At 36.9% G+C, this 17,252-nt stretch overlaps 1 protein-coding gene across 2 annotated transcripts in view; it reads left to right on the top strand.

The window, feature by feature from the left end:
* Positions 1-48: 48 nt before the first annotated feature.
* LOC127445465 (rho GTPase-activating protein 10-like) overlaps positions 49-17,252 on the top strand; it is a 144,780-nt gene continuing 127,576 nt past the window's right edge. For both annotated transcript variants that reach the window (XM_051705569.1, XM_051705570.1), the window contains exon 1: positions 49-612. In XM_051705569.1, coding sequence (XP_051561529.1) covers positions 459-612 — 154 coding nt within the window. In that variant the 5' untranslated portion in view covers positions 49-458. The remainder of the gene's footprint in view (positions 613-17,252) is intronic.

Genomic DNA, 17,252 nt, shown 5'->3' on the forward strand with positions numbered 1-17,252 from the left:
TGAACGCATGAAAAACCCCCGTTGAGTCCTGCACGCGGGAGGAGACTCGCGCGCGACTGTCATTCGCAGACCAAAAAAAAATAAAAAAATAAAAAAACAAATAAATTCTGAACAGTGTTACCTTCATTTAAATAGATATCGCTGTCGCGTAGAACTGTTTTATCTTATCTGTCAAGAGTTTAAACTTGGGGCATACTTAGAACACAGGACCAAGTTTACTCGTGCGAGGGGTTTGACTTGGAAAGAGTTTTATTCCCAGAAGTCCCGTCGCGTTTTGTCTTCCCGAAATTTACGAGGACGCGTTAGTAGAGATTTTTATTTGATTATTTCATCTTTCTCTTTGTTTTTCTTCATTTTTAAGTGTTGCTGCTTTATTTTGACCAGTTTTTCATTCACTGGTCCATTTCTACCGGGAATTAGACGCTAGCTAGTCTGTAAACTAGCTGAGTCCAGTGAGAATGGGGTTACACCCGCTGGAGTTCAGTGAGTGTTACCTGGACAGTCCAGCTTTCAGAGAGAAAATCAAAGCGCATGAAGCCGAGTTGGACAAAACCAGCAGATTTATCAAAGAACTGTATAAAGATGGAAAGAATCTCATCAATGCCATAAAACGTAAGTGTCAATCCATTTCAAGTCTCGAGACATTTCACAACACGTTCCATGCAACGTGTCTCATGTAATGCGTAAATATTTGATGTGTAAATAAATGTGAATTAAACGCTAAATGCGAAAGCGTGTCATTTAGCCTGAAATTTCATAAACATGTCATCCAGTCCGTATTGAAATGTGATGCATTAAATCATCAACCCAAATCAATCCAACACTCTTTTTGGTCAAGGTTACAGCGTGCATAGTCAGGGTAGAGTAACATGGATCATTTTGTGTAGTGCTGGTAGAGAAAATGAGCTTGCGTGGCATAACAGTTGCTGACATTATCTGATCTTGGCTTACGTTTTACATGCATACTGAACTTATTAATGTGCAAATCACCAGGTTATAAAAGTCAGATTTTTGGTCGCTTTACATTGGGGTTTGCATCAAATACATTTCAATTAATTTGAAATTGAAAGTCCGCAAGAAAATGTGAATCTTCTCAGTTTGGTCTGCAACAAACGCCTAGTAATCAGTCAGACGTCAGCAGTTATGCATCTTCATTTGTGGCTTATCACCTTAGACATGTGACCCTCCTTTGCACATCCATGTGTATGCTTATTGTATACATGTCATGCGTCTTCCTGTTTAGGCCATGCAATAATTTTTTCTGCCCTCTTCCTTGAAGTTTAAGAAAAGGCAGAACAAATTGGCCAAAAATAATACTTGCATATTACTAAAGCACACATAGAATGTCCAGACCTTTTTTGGTGTTAAGGTTTGAAGCTGTTGTTTTCTGTGGGTGAGGGGGTGTCTATTTTTAATTCAAATAACTGTTTCTTTTAGATATGATTTTGTCATTGGTTCCTCTTTCTTTTCTCTGTTGTGTTAAATTGTCTTCACTCCCAGAATAGATAATGCTGTAAAAGTGGCTAATTTAAAATGTAAGGCTTGGGGTAGGACAGCCTACATAACTTCTGTCTGCATAAAAATAAATAACAGAATATAGCCGAAACATGTGAAAAAAAAAAAAAAAATCATGCACAAAAAATAATGATAAATATTGTTGACCAACTGACATCTGGGGAGATTGAGCTTATAGGTTAATTAGACAATTCATCGAGTTTCCCCCTCAAAAAGATAAGCAAGCAAATAACCTTTTGCCTCCAGGTTTATTTATATATATATATATATACACACACACACACAGTTGAAGTCAGAAGTTTACATACACCTTAGCCAAATACATTTAAACTCAGTTTTTCACAATTTCACAAAGACATTTAATCATGGAAAACATTCCCTGTCTTAGGCCAGTTAGGATCACTATTTTAAGAATGTGAAATGTCAGAATAATAGAAGAGAGAATGGTTTATTTCAGCTTTTATTTCTTTCATCACATTCCCAGTGTATCAGAAGTTTACATACACTTTGATAGTATTTGGTAGCATTGCCTTTAAATAGTTTAACTTGGGTCAGATATTTTGGGGAGCCTTCCACAAGCTTCTCACAATAAGTTGCTGGAATTTTGGCCCATTCCTCCATACAGAACTGGTGTAACTGAGTCAGGTTTGTAGGCCTCCTTGCTCGCACACGCTTTTTCAGTTCTGCCCACAAATTTTCTATCAGATTGAGGTCAGGGCTTTGTGATGGCCACTCCAATACCTTGACTTTGTTGTCCTTAAGCCATTTTGCCACAGGGACGCTTGGGGTCATTGTCCATTTGGAGGACCCATTTGCGACCGAGCTTTAACTTCCTGGCTGATGTCTTGAGATGTTGCTTCAATATATCCACATAATTTTCCTTCCTCATGATGCCATCTATTTTGTGAAGAACACCAGTCCCTTCTGCAGCAAAGCACCCCCACAACATGATGCTGCCACCCCCATGCTTCACAGTTGGTATGGTGATCTTCGGCTTGCAAGTCTCACCCTTTTTCCTCCAAACATAATGATGGTTTTTATGGCCAAACAGTTAAATTTTTGTTTCATCAGTCCAGAGGACATTTTTCCAAAAAGTAAGATCTTTGTCCCCATGTGTACTTGCAAACTGAAATCTGGCTTTTTTATGGTGGTTTTGGAGCAGGGGTTTCTTCCTTGCTGTGCAGCCTTTCAGGTTATGTTGTTTACTGTGGATATAGATACTTGTCTGCCTGTTTCCTCCAGCATCTTCACAAGGTCCTTTGCTGTTGTTCTAGGATTGATTTGCACTTTTCGCACCAAACTATGCTTATCTCTTGGAGACAGAATGCGTCTCCTTCCTGAGCAGTATGTAGTCCTGTCACAATAATTATGTTATTGACTTATCGTACGATATATGGACATGACCTCAATAATTTTTGCTGACCTCGATATTGCCCATTGCGTTTACATGTGTGTTTGTTTACATAAGAATGAATGTCACCAAGATTTAGCCGGTCGCGCTGCTTCTGTCCTCTCGTCTGCTCTCTGTGTCAGAGGCAGGGCTTAGGCAGCTCCACACACACACACACACACACACACACACACAGCGAACAGCGACAGGTGAAGATTACATGTTACTCGAGGCTAATATGTGTTTTAATAGGTGTTTTTCCCGACGAGTGCATAATTCCAGCCAGAAAGTTTGAAAGAATAAGTCCTAATGGACATGGTTTCAAATCTGCATTCCGGAGCTCCGGAGAGACCATTAATGTGAATGAGCCGGTATGTCGACTTTATTTAAGAACAGTGGCAATGAAAAGTGGCAGTACAACTCAGGGCTCGACATTAATGCATTAATTAGAAGTGGATTTTTGCAAGGGCAAGTCAAAGTGAATTTTATTTGCCCGACCGGACAAGTTGCTTGATTGAAACCTTAATAATGATAAAAAATAGTGTTTATTTGTGATTTAGTGTATGCCTTTATCATTTATTTAAAAAAAAAAAAACACACACACATCCTGCTGTTGAAAATAATTGACAGTGTCTGAAATTCTGCACAGGATTCTGATTATTGTCTTTGTATTAATTCCAGAATCTGCGCGAATACAGGAAATCAGCTTTTATGCGTCCTTCTCCTTCTCTCGTGCAGCAGCGATTGTTGAATTTGGTGTGAACGCGCAAAGTGGACGCATTTTTTCCGACATCACAATGTCATTGTACCTTCTGTGTTAAGAAGGCGATGCGATAGGTGCGATTAGTTTTATTTATAAACAACAAAGCTGTCAACATTGCAAGCACATAACGTCAGAGCGATCCAGGTTTGCAGCCTCCGTCGTAAGTCATAATACAACACCTGCAGAAAAACTCCAGAAATAGCAAAAATGTTTTGTGTAATACTACCTGCTGCAGGATGAAGAGAAACGTTTAAACACCGGTTACATCTCTCATCTTCATCTTTCTGGAGCTCTTTCTGACCTATACAGGTATTCTCTGCCTTGTGAATCAGTCAATTTTAATATGTAATAATATACAAACATAAAATGGTAAAATAAACACTATAATATTAACAATATACATGAAATAAATATATGATCTGTCTTTAAAATACATGAGTCAGTCAAAAATAAGGTTCTCCATAATGAAAAGGGAAAGTCTACATAATCTAAAAAAATTTAATAAAAAAATAAATCTTAGAACTGTAATACTATACTTATGTTTATTTCATGTGGTTTGAACATACCAAACATTTTGAACATATCCAATTTTTTTATTTAATCACTAAAATGTCAGGTCATACAACCATCAAGTAAAAAGTAGTAGTAAGTTTTTCCTTGCACCTGATTCAATTTTTTATATATATTTTATTATTTATATATATATATTCAAAATATTGAGGTAAAAGTAATTTTAAAATATTCATAAAATATTTTTTTATAAATAAAATATTATGATTATTTTTTGGTGGGTTGTTCCATCTGATATTGATATCCTGCTGGGACATGCCAGATGTCTCTATGTTTTTTGAGGGATGTAAGACATGTTTTTAGAGAGGACGTGTTAATTTTCATATGTTGATAAATCTTCAATCTAGATAAAAGTTCAGTTATGTTATTTGTCAATGACCCACATACAGTATTAAATAAACAGGGTACTTTCTCAGGATTCGTTAGAATTTTAATGCATTATTTCTGGGACAATATATCATCCAACAAAAGTAGTTATCATGACAGGCCTAGCAGTATGATGGCTGTGTGGTCCCATGGTGTATATACTTGCGTACTGTTGTTTATACAGATGAACGTGGTATCTTCTGGCATTTGGAAATTGCTCCCAAGGATGAACCAGACTTGTGGAGGTCCACAATTTCTTTTGATTTCTTTTGATTTTCCCATGATGTCAAGCAAAGAGGCACTGAGTTTGAAGGTAGGCCTTAAAATACATCCACAGGTACACCTCCAATTCAGTATACCTCCAATCAGAAGCTAATTGTCTAAAGACTTGACATCATTTTCTGGAATTTTCCAAGCTGCTTAAAGGCACAGTTAACTTGTATGTAAACTTCTGACCCACTGGAATTGTGATATAGTAAATTAAAAGTGAAACAATCTGTCTGCAAACAATTGTTGGAGAAATTACTCGTGTCATGCACAAAGTTAATGCCCTAAATGACTTGCCAAAACTATAGTTTGCTAATATTAAATCTGTGGAGTGTTTAAAAAAAATAGTTTTAATGACTACGACCTAAGTGTATGTAAACTTCTGACTTCAACTGTATATATATATATATATATATATATATATATATATATATATATATATATATATATATATATACATACACACACACACACACACACAGGACTATAGCTAGTGGGGTGAAAGGTGGAAATGATTCTACGGGCCCAAAGGTCCAGGGGGCCCACAACAGATTTGAAACTGTATTATTTTAATAGGTAAGGGGCCAGCAATATATATTCATGGGGCCCAGAATTCCTTGCTACGGCCCTGTGTGTGTGTGTGTGTATATATATATATATATATATATATATATATATATATATATATATATATTATATATCGGTATATACACTGTATATACAGTCTTCAGTAAGCTTACAGACCTCCTTCACTGTTAAAGCATGGTCACATGCTGTTTTACACAGTATTTGCAGGTGAGAAGGGTCCATTGAGAGATGATCATTATAGGTGGCATGCAGCGGCATTCTGTTTTGTAATCGAATGCTGTCAGGTGTTGTTGTTTTCCCATGATGTTCCTGACAATAGCAGTATTGTAAATGATTGTGTATAATTTTTACGAATGCAGCAGCCAGTTTGAGGTCGGTTGGTTGGTTTCATTTTAAAATCTCTATTGCAGATGGTTGATCTTTAGTAAATGGAAACAATTGAAACACCTCTAAACAATTAGCTGTGGCAGGACTCTAGTAAATACAATAAAGACCGCACTTCCTCTCAAATGTCTTCTAAATGCGTGTGCGTCGTTTACCTGGAGAAGAGATGGCAGCAGGATGCACTATGGGAAGAAAGCAGGCCGGCAGAGGCAGTGTGACTAAATCCACATGATATAAAAGAAAATGTGGTTTGTCAGACCAGGCCACCTTCTTCCGTAGCTCCATGGTCCAGTTCTGATGCTCACGTGCCCATTGTAGGCATTTTCGGTGGTGGACAGGGGTCAGCGTTGGCACTCTGACCGGTTTGCAGCTACTCAGCCCCACATGCAGAAAGCTGTGATGCACTGTGTGTTCTGACACCTTTCTATCATGTCCAGTATTACGTTTTTCAGCATTTTGTGCTACAGTAGCTCTTCTGTGGGATCGGACCAGACGGGCTAGCCTTCGCTCCCCATGCGCATCAGTGAGCATTGAGCGTCCGCCATGACCCTGTCGCCGGTTCACTGGTTGTCCCTCATACTAAATTTTAGAAAAAATTCTAACAAATTCTAACATAAAAAAAGGAAATCTGAGTAAACACACACACACACACACACACACAAAAAAAGGTTTTTAAATGATTATATTATTTTTTGAAGCAAAAAGTTATCCAGAACCAACTGAGCCTGTGTGAAAAAAGTATTTGCCCTTTAGTTACTAAATCCCTAAATCTATGAAACTGCATTCATAATGGTGTTCAGCTGGACTAGACAAACTCAGGCCTGACAACTGCCAGCTCTGTTCACTCAAATCAACACCTAAATAGAATGTTTTCAGCAGCATGGAGTTTCACACTATGCCAAGGTTGAAAGACATTCCAGAAATTATGAGGGAAAAGGTGATTGAAATACATCAGTCTGGCAAGGGTTACAAAGCTATTTCAAAGGCTCTGGCACTCCAAAGAACCACAGTGAATGCATTATCTCCAAATGGATAAAACTTGGCACTGTAGTGAACCTTCCCAGAAGTGGCCGATCTTCCAAAATTCATCCAAGAGCATAGCGACGACTCATCCAGGAAGTCACAAAAAAGCCAAGGACAACATCCAAGGAACTGCAGGCGTCTCTCGCATCAATAAAGGTCACTGTTCATGACTCCACTTTCAGAAAGACTCTGGCCAAAAATGCCATCCATGGAAAAGTGGCGAAAACCACTGCTCACCCAGAAGAACATTAAGGCTTTTATTTTGCCAAAACACACCTTGATGATCCTCAAACATTTTGGGAGAATGTTCTGTGGACTGATGAGTCGATAGTGGAACTGTTTGGAAGGTGGGGTCCCGTTACATCTGGCTTAAATCAAACACTGAATTCCACAAAAAGAACATCATATCTATGGTCAGGCATGGTGGTGGTAGTGTGATAGTATGGGGATGCTTTGCTGCTTCAGGGCCAGGGTGACTTACAATAACTGAGGGAAACATTAATTAAACATTAAACATTAGTCCGGTCATCAGTCCGTGAGTTGAAGCTTAAGCGCAACTGGATTATGCAGCAAGACAATGATCCAAAACATAGGAGTAAATCCACCTCTGAATGGCTCAAAAGAAGCTAAATTTAATTTTTAGAGTGGCCTAGTCAAAGTCCTGACTTGAACCCGATTGAGATGCTGTCTTAAACAGGCAGTTCATGCTCGAAAACCCTCCAGTGTGGCTGAACTGAAGCAGTTGGAAGCATTTGGTTGCAGTTGTTGCTGCTAAAGGTAGCACAACCAACTAATAGCCTAAGTTTAAGGGGACAGTTAGTTTTTCACAGGGGCGATATAGGTGTTTGATAAATTTTTTGCTCCAATAATAAATATATATATTTGAAAACTGTATTTTGTGTTTACTCACTTGTATTTTATTATATCTCATTTGAAGATCTAAAACAATTTAGTATGAAAAATACACAAAAATAGAAGAAATCAGGGCTGTTTTTGGATTGTTCCTCAGTGCAAAGCTTGTTGTAATGACTGGCTTTGCCCCATGCTCAATAGAACTCAACAGTAAGGTCCTACTAGCCGAGAGGGAGAGAGAGAGACCCTGCAGAGAACCAATTATGGCTCCCATGGGTAGCAAAGAGACCAGTAAGACTTAGCTAATAGCCTACATATGGTGTATTATAATATGGGTCAACATTTTGAGATCGTTTAAATGGTTATTTTAAATAGCTACACTCCCAGAACTTCCCTTTATCTCAAGCTGGTATGTGAACAAGGAGACCCATTGGAGACCCATTCTGACCAGAGATTCTCAGTCACATGACAATGCAGATGTACATCATAAAACATGGGTAGTATTTCGTTTTTTTATAACAGCATCAAACATTAACATCTCACGATCATCAAAATATCTCATAAAAACGTCCAGCAACAAATTGAACTTCTTCTATTTTCTCAGAAATGGGTTTCACAATAGGCAGAAAGAATCCTGGTATCATTTAGCGTGTTTACATGCACAATCTTTCACCGATTACACTTAATAAGCTGCAACAAATGTGTAAGGTCAAAAGCAGAGAATAACTCAATGATTTCAAGTCTCATGTAAACATGTGTTGTCAGATTTTCTGAATAAGCTGATTTTTTGGTAGTTATCTGTGTACTGTGCATGTAAACACTCATTCTTTAAAGTGACATTTGTCTCAGTTCAGTGCTTGCCAGTGCCAGCTTCGTTATATTATACTGAATTGGCTGTATCTCTGAGCCAAATAACCACAAGAGTGTCCGCTTGCACTTATGTCCGTTCTTCTTGGAGTTGTGAAATTGGCCACATTGCTAGTTGTGTTATGTGGAATAAAATTCACAAATATTTTGATAAAGGGATTGATAGTGACCACTAAGTTTTTAATCTTTATAGGCTATCTAGTCAACTGGCCCACCTATCATCTTTGTCTGGCCCTCCAACTGATTTTTGATCAAATTGTCTCGCCATCTGAAATACCAGAGTGCTCAAACAAAACATCCATTAAGCTTCCTGTTGTAGAAGTTTTATTCTCCACATTCCCACCTCTTCTGAAACGATCTATCTTTTAAATTCCTAAACAGGTTAACTATATCATGATTGGCGAGGTAACGTCATGTCTTCTAATAGTTGATTTATGTTCACTTAAGTATTTTTAAAGATCTTGACGTCTTCCCAACATAGATTAATGGACAGAGGCATTTTAACATATAGATCACATGTGATGTAGAACATGTGATCTGTGAGTTACTATCCGTATGTAAGTCTGTGAATTGATTGGTTCTTATTATAGAGGAGCATGCCGCACAGTTTCTGCATGGATAACCTTTATGAATGCATATTTCTTTTCTGTAACTGCATCAGATTTTACTAATTTATTTGCTAAATTATGGGATCGTTTGTGAATGAATAAGGGAGGATGTTTAAAAAGTTCCTGTAACGAAGGGTGTGTGGAAAGCATGTACCAATATTTTTGAATAATATTTTTAATTTCTTGAGATTTATTGTAATTTAGTACATTATTAACAGAAAATGATTTACAATTTTATAATTCTGATTTATTAATTGTTGCCTATCCAACCCTTTTACCTTATTATATGCCGAATGAAGCCAATCGTGTGGATATCCCCTTGATTTAAACTAATTAAACACTATGTGGGACTGTTCTTCAAACTTCTCTGAATCACAGATCCGACGCAACCAGTGGAATTGGCTAAGCCGTAAACCTTTTTTTAATGAGAGAGGGTGATAACAGACAATATTGTGTTTCTGTCTGTAGGCTTCCGAAAAAACTTGTTATTTAATGAGTTATTCTGCTTTAAAACTAATACATCAAGGAAATGAATTGTATTTTGATCCCTTTCCATAGAAAACAAAATAGATTCCAGTCTTGAATTTAAGAAATCTACAAATTCAAATAGTGTCTTCTCTGTCCCTGTCCAAATTGGGAAGCAATCATCAATGTACCTCATCCATAATTTTCTATTTTCTATTAAGGGATTATTGCTGTTAACATAATTTGACTCAAATTTCCCCATAAAAAGATTGGCATAATTTGGAGCTAATGCTGTTCCCATGGCAGTTCCATGTATTTGTAAATAAAAAATAATTTTCAAATAGAAAATAATTTTTCATCAAAACAAACTTGGTTAGTTCTGTAATTAACTCTACTGATCTATCAGAGTTTTCAGATGCTATAAAGAATTCAGTTGATTCTAAAATTTCTTTATGGGGAATGGACGTATGTAATGAGGAGACATCTAATGTTACCAGCCAATCTTTTGCTTCTAAATGTACCGATTATATTTTAATTAAAAATACTTTTTACATAAGGTTGCAAATGATAATCAACAAACTGAGAAACCTTTTCTGTTAAAGAATCAATACTCAAAACTATTGGGCAGTATCAATCAGTCAATCACATTTATTTCTATAGCACATTTAAAAACAACACGTTGACCGAAGTGCTTTACAAAAAGAAAACATAAATACTAAAACCAACACAAATAAATGTAGTTACACACACTAGACACAGTCAACATTTTTTTTTTTTTTTGCATTTGTGGATTTTTGGAAGAGCACTACACTGGTATCACTGGGTGATTGTTTATCAAGAACTTAAATGCCTTCTTGGTTATCCATTTATTTTTGACAGCTTTATTCAATATTGTATCAAGTTCTGATTTATAATTCTATGTTGGAGTGAACAATAATTTAGTGTAACAGCTCTCATCCTTTAACATACCTTTAACCTTCCTTACATATCTGTGTTTATCTTGTATCACTTGAATCATCTTTTTTCACTGATAAATTAAACACTACATTGTCCTTTTCATTGTCCACTTCAACTGTATTAATGAACTCGATCGAATTTACTTGCCGTATCTTTGGCAGGTAATGACATGGATGAATTGGATTCATTCGATTCCGAGTATTGGTGATGTTGGGCCCATCTTGTGTTGTGATATTTTCTATGGGGTGAATTGAACATCCACTTGTAGACTTTATTTTCTTTGTAATCCATGGTGTCTTGTTGAAACTTTTATAGCTTGAATTTGTTTAGATTCTCTTAAAATTAATCCAATTCATGTTGAATTTTCTTTTGTGACTCTTCCAGCTTGCTGAGATCATAAGTTGTTTGAATTTCTTTTTCACATTCGCTCAGAGAATTCTCAATGTGGACAATTTTTTAGTGGAAAATTCAATAATCTAAAGCATCAAGTCCATAGAGCAATGGTTAAGGATCTCACTCCACCTTGGGCAGAAGTTTTTATCATCTCTGCCGATTGTGGGGGCTTTTTCCATACGGAACCCTCTTGGTATTCTTCCACGGTGATGATAATCACTCAACATTTTAGCATGAAGTTCAAAGCAAATGTGTTTGATGCAATTTCTTGAGTTTCTCTTCCAACTGGTCCAATGACTCTTTTTCTGGGGTGATTCGATCAAGTGCATCTCCAGGGGATCAGGATTCTAGACTTATCTCCTGCACTGTAGGTGAACGTTTTTGCTCTTGCATCTGTTGATTCACTGATTGTATCAAAAAACATTTTGGTGGCAGCTAGTGATTAGAGAGTTCAACTACGATCAAAGAAACGTAATCACTGTGCTCTACCAGTACAGGGTGCGTAGATCCACAAAAAATATTTGACAGTCTCAACAGCAAGATGATCCGCACTCCTTTTTCTCAAAAATATTACATTTGATGGTTTCCTTGGTGTGGGCATCAACTTTTAATTACAGGTATTTGGAACACTCAAACATGATTCTCTCCTTAATTACTTAACAAGCTCGGTAATTAGACTGGACATCTTAATGCATGTGTTAAGTGACCCAATATGCTAAAGAGGCCCTATTATGCTTTTTGGGATTTTACCTTTCCTTTAGTGTGTAATATAGCTATTTGTGCATGTAAAAGGTCTGCAAAGTTACAAAGCACAAAGTCCATGCAAAAGGGAGTTATTCTCTCCCACAGACAACACTGCTCAAGAACTACAAGAAATGGCTGGATTGTAGTCCAGCCATTTCTTCCGTAAAATATCTAAGTCACTATGTAAGACATTTGCATAATGCCCGCCTAAGGGCTACTTTGGCCTGCTCAAACAAACATAGTCATAGCCGAGGCCAGGATGAGTTGGGTTAGTGTTGTCACCATGTCGAGAAGATGCTGTTTTCTTCACTGCGAAAGCAAAACCTCTTTGTTTGGACTTCCAAAGGCAGAAGAATTGAGGTATCAGTGGTTAAAATTTATTTTTACCAATATTTCTCAGCAGTACAACCACAACCAATGCAGTTCCCACTTTGTTGGGACAATCTGGTGCTTCAGGATCACAACCTGTAATTATGCTTGATTATTTGTGGATTTATCTGCTACCGAGAGTTCAAAAGCAGAGTTTTGTGTTGTACACCCAGTGCACAGCTGTAGACCTCTGCTAACCTGCTAGCTAATGTTATTGTGTTGAAATAGTTTAGTTGAAATAGAAATCTATAGGGCTGCGGGCCCACTTTTACCTACAGTTGTGTAGAATTATGCAGATTGTTTGTCGTTCTTACTATCATGAATAGTGATCAAGTGTGAAGATGGATTTATTTTTACAAACGGTCATTTTACATCTGCAATCCACGGTAGTGCTCGGCTAACTTGCTATGTAACGTTATTGTTTTGGTTAGAGTTTACTATTCAGCTGTGGGCTGGCTTTTACCTAAAACTGTGTAACAAAATGGTCGATCTCAAGAGTCTTATATAATTATATAATTACAAGCTGTAATGTTATGGTTGCTGACGGTAGTCCACAGCTAAGTTGTTCACTAACTCTCTAATACATCCGGTAATGTCCAACCAGGAATAAGCCTCTGTTCTCCATTCATATCTTGGGCAAAAAAAAAATTGGTTACACCTTGGGTGACCATACGTCCTCTTTTTCCCGGACATGTCCTCTTTTTCGGGATTTCTAAATTTGCGAAAATGTCCGGGATTCGGCTTTAGTTGCATTATGATGTGCATCTGGTCTAATACTTCATTGTGTGTGCGCGCATATTTGCAATGCTTTAACCCCTCTTTGTAAGTCCCGCATTCTCGCACACCAGTTGGTCAATTATAAGAGGCTTGCAGCAACTATTGGCCAAATTCCTGCCTGTCAATCTCTCCGCTAACACGCGAAGCGCTGTTGTGTTCGGCATCAAACAGTTGCTTGACAGTAGCAGCAAATGACCACTGAGTGGAAACAATGCCCAAACGAAAGTGCAAATTTACAGAAGATTTGCACAAAATGCTTTTGCTTTCGTCCGTTGTTGAAGCTTTGTTAGGTTCACAATAATCAACAGTGTACTTTTAAAACTACAAAATTAAAACTTACCACTGTGAAACGTCCTGCTCAAGTTGTGCTTGCGAAGGTGGTTTGGGTCAATCAGCTTGTTCTTCCAAACTTTCGTTATCGGCTCAGGCTAGAGCTGGTACGGCAAAACCCGACGCCACTGTTACCATAATGTTTACAGCTGCTCAGGAAGACTCGGAAGATGAAACACGATGAGGGGCCTTACATTTCTGACACGCTCTACGCGGTTGAACAGTTGACCAATCAGAGCAGACTGGGCTTTTCAGAATGGGGCTTTAAAGAGACGTTTTGGCCAGAGTATGAAGAGCAGGGAAAAGAAGTACAGTATGAAAAAAGTTATGTGCTTTTTGATCATTAAAGCATGTAAACCTATTCTAGTAGACCCCCAAAATAAACTGAGCCTGTAAATTAGCATAATATGGGCTCTTTAAGAAACTAGAGCCTTTCATAGGTCCATATCACCACCTAGAGTTCACCAGATAGGACTGAGTACATATTAATACAATGATTTAAGATGCAAACATACAATTCACCCCATCATGTGCCACTATGACATCCTGAATACATCAATACATATTTGATGAAAATAAATGGTGATCTGACACATCAAGCAACAAATGCCGTTCATAAATCAATATCACCACCTATAGTCAAGTGAAAAAATGAATCCAATTTATCCATGTCTTCTGCAACAACTACCTCCAGCATTGCTTACACCTCAAGTGTAAACCTTTTACAAACCTTTTTTGGAACTGACTCAGAAATCAAAACGTACAAAAACAAGAAAAGGAAACCAACGAGAAGAGGGTTGAGGGGGCGGAAGAAACGGCAGGTAAATTAGAACAAGTTCATTAATACAGTTAAAGTGGACAATGAAAAGGACAACGTAGTGTTTAATTTATCAGAGAAACAGCTATCTCAAGATCATGTAGCTGTATTAAACAAATGTCTTTATTTCATTCCTTTCCCTATTACTAACCCAAAGTAGAACTATTTACATTTATGAGACAGATTAAATTAAAGTCTTTTTTTGGGCCATTGCAAATTGCAGGAACTTACAGTTCCTCTAAGGTGTTTAAGACTAAAAGCACATTCACTCCTCAAATAACTAATCCCTCAGTTAATACCTTCTGCAGATTGGTGGAAAATTACATGGAGAAATTATTAAAAAGTGGAAACACTTAAATTAAAAGGGATAATTTAGGGAGAAATCAAATACATGCATTACAAGAGCTAGCTCAAGATAAATCTATTATTCAAAAAGCAGACGAAGGAAGAGGTATAGTGATATAAGATAAACACAGAAAAGGAAGGTTAAAGATATGTTAAAGGATGAGAGATGTTACAATAAATTATTGTTCAATCCAACATCGAATTATAAATCAGAACTTGATACAATATTGAATAAAGCTGTCAAAAATAAATGGATAACCGAGAAGGCATTTAAGTTCTTGATAAACAATCACCCAGTGATACCAGTGTTGTATGCTCTTCCATAAATCCACAAATGCAGTATTGATCCTCTAAACCACCCAATAGTTTTGAGTATTGATTTCTTAATTTGTTGATTATCAATTGCAACCGTATGTAAAAAGTCTTCCATAATTTATAAAAGACACTATACTGATTTTCTGACTAAAATACAATCAGTACATTTAGAAGCAAAAGATTGGCTTGTAATGTTAGATGTCTCATTATATATGTCCATTCCCCATAAAGAAAAAACTTCTACGGGAAGCTTATTGGATGTATTGTTTGAAGTCCATGTCTCCATTTGGCCTTAATGAGGATTTCGATCTCTCCTGTTACCTATAAGCATCCCTAAATAGTCTCTCTCCAATACTCTGTAGAATAGAAATAATTATTGTACTGTTATTTTATATTTCATTTTGCGATTGATTAATTTTTTCACTTGACTATAGGTGGTGATATTGATTTATGAATGGCATGTGTTGCTTGATGTGTCAGATCACCATTTATTTTCATCAAGTATGTGTTGATGTATTCATGATTTTATAGTGGCTCATATACTGTGATGGGGTGAATTGTGTGTTTGCATCTTATAGGATTGTATTAATATGTATTCAGTCCTAACTGGTGAACTCTTTATGCGATTCTAGTGGTGATATGGACCTATGAAAGGCACTAGTTGCTTAACATATTGGATCACTTCACACATGCACTAAGATGTCCGGTCTAATTACCGAGCTTAAGTAATTAAGGAGAGAATCATGTTTGTTGAGTGTTCCAATTTTCTGTAATTAGAAGTTGATGCTCACACCAGGGAAACCATCAAACTTAAAAAAAATAAATAAAAAAAACTCAGTGCAGTTGTATAACAAAATTACATACTGAAGAAGGTGTGGGGCCAAAATGTATGTGTTCTCCTGTACTGTGAGAAATTAATAAAATATAAGAAACTGAGAAAAAGGAGTGCAGATTATCTTGCTGTTGAGACTGTCAAATATTTTTTGTGGATCTACGCACCCTGTTATGGTAGAGCGCAGTGATTCCATTTCTTTGATCTCTCTTTTTTTTTTTCTTCTTCAAAAAGAAAATCACATTTAAATGAATTCTAAAGTAAACATGACATTTTTATATGACCTTTGTTTTCGTATGTGGGTTGATATTGTGAGAGGGCTTCACCAGGTCTAAATATTTCTCCTCAGTTTTAATAATTTGTAAACAATAGCCCTAAAATGTTAAAATTATTATTATTATTATTATTATTATTATTATTATTTTCCCCCAAAGTAAAGTTGATCAAAATGTATTTGTTAGTTAAGAGTATAAGTCATGTTTGTTCTTCAGCCAGATCTTATGAAGGTATTTATGGCCAGACCTTAAAAAATTATATTTCAATATACAGTATACCCTAAGTAATATGTTACTTGCGATTAAAGTGTTAGCTAAGATATATATGGAAACAATTTTGGCCCCCGCCAAGTTTTCATCTGGATAATCTGGCCCCCGCAAGAAAGTAGTTGAAGAGCCCTAGGCGATCTCATGAATGAAGTAAGACTGATTGGTAGCAATGGAATCAAAGTTTGTTGCCTGCGTCATAGCGAAATGGGAGTGAATATGTTGTTAAAACTATGCTGACTAAATACGTTTAGCCTTTGTGGTTATGTTGTTTTTATTTAATACATTAAGGGAAAAATACAGTTGAAGAGTTACAGATGAAGTCAGAAGTTCACATGCACCTTAGCCAAATACATTTAAACTCAGTTTTTCACAATTCCTGACATTTAATCGTAGAAAACATTCCCTGGCTGAGGTCAGTTAGGATCACTACTTTTATTTTAAGAATGTGAAATGTCAGAATAATAGTAGAGAGAATGATTTATTTCAGCTTTTATTTCTTTCATCACATTCCCAGTTGGTCATACACTTAATTAGTATTTGGTAGCATTGCCTTTAAATTGTTTAACTTGGGTCAAACATTTTGGATAGCCTTCCACAAGCTTCTCACAATTAGTTGCTGGAATTTTGGCCCATTCCTCCAGACAGAATTGGTGTAACGGAGTCAGGTTTGTAGGCCTCCTTGCTCGCACATGCTTTTTCAGTTCTGCCCACAAATTTTCTATCAGATTGAGGTCAGGGCTTTGTGATGGCCACTCCAATACCTTGACTTTGTTGTCCTTAAGCATTTTGCCACAACTTTGGAGGTATGCTTGGGGTCATCGTCCATTTGGAAGACCCATTTGTGACCAATCTTTAACTTCCTGGCTGAAGTTTTGAGATGTTGCTTCAATATATCCACATCATTTTCCTTCCTCATGATGCCATCTATTTTGTGAAGTGCACCAGTCCCTCCTGCAGCAAAGCTCCCTCACAACATGATTCTGCCACCCTCATGCTTCACGGTTGGGATGGTGTTCTTCGGCTTGCAAGCCTCGCACTTTTACCATGGTCATAACATAACAATGGTCATTATAGCCAAACAGTTAAATTTTTGTTTCATTAGACCATAGAACATTTCTCCAAAAAGTAAGATCTTTGTCCCCATGTGCACTTGCAAATGTAGTCTGTCTT

The sequence above is a fragment of the Myxocyprinus asiaticus genome, chromosome 8, assembly GCF_019703515.2.
Source record: "Myxocyprinus asiaticus isolate MX2 ecotype Aquarium Trade chromosome 8, UBuf_Myxa_2, whole genome shotgun sequence".
Taxonomy (NCBI): Eukaryota; Metazoa; Chordata; class Actinopteri; order Cypriniformes; family Catostomidae; genus Myxocyprinus; species Myxocyprinus asiaticus.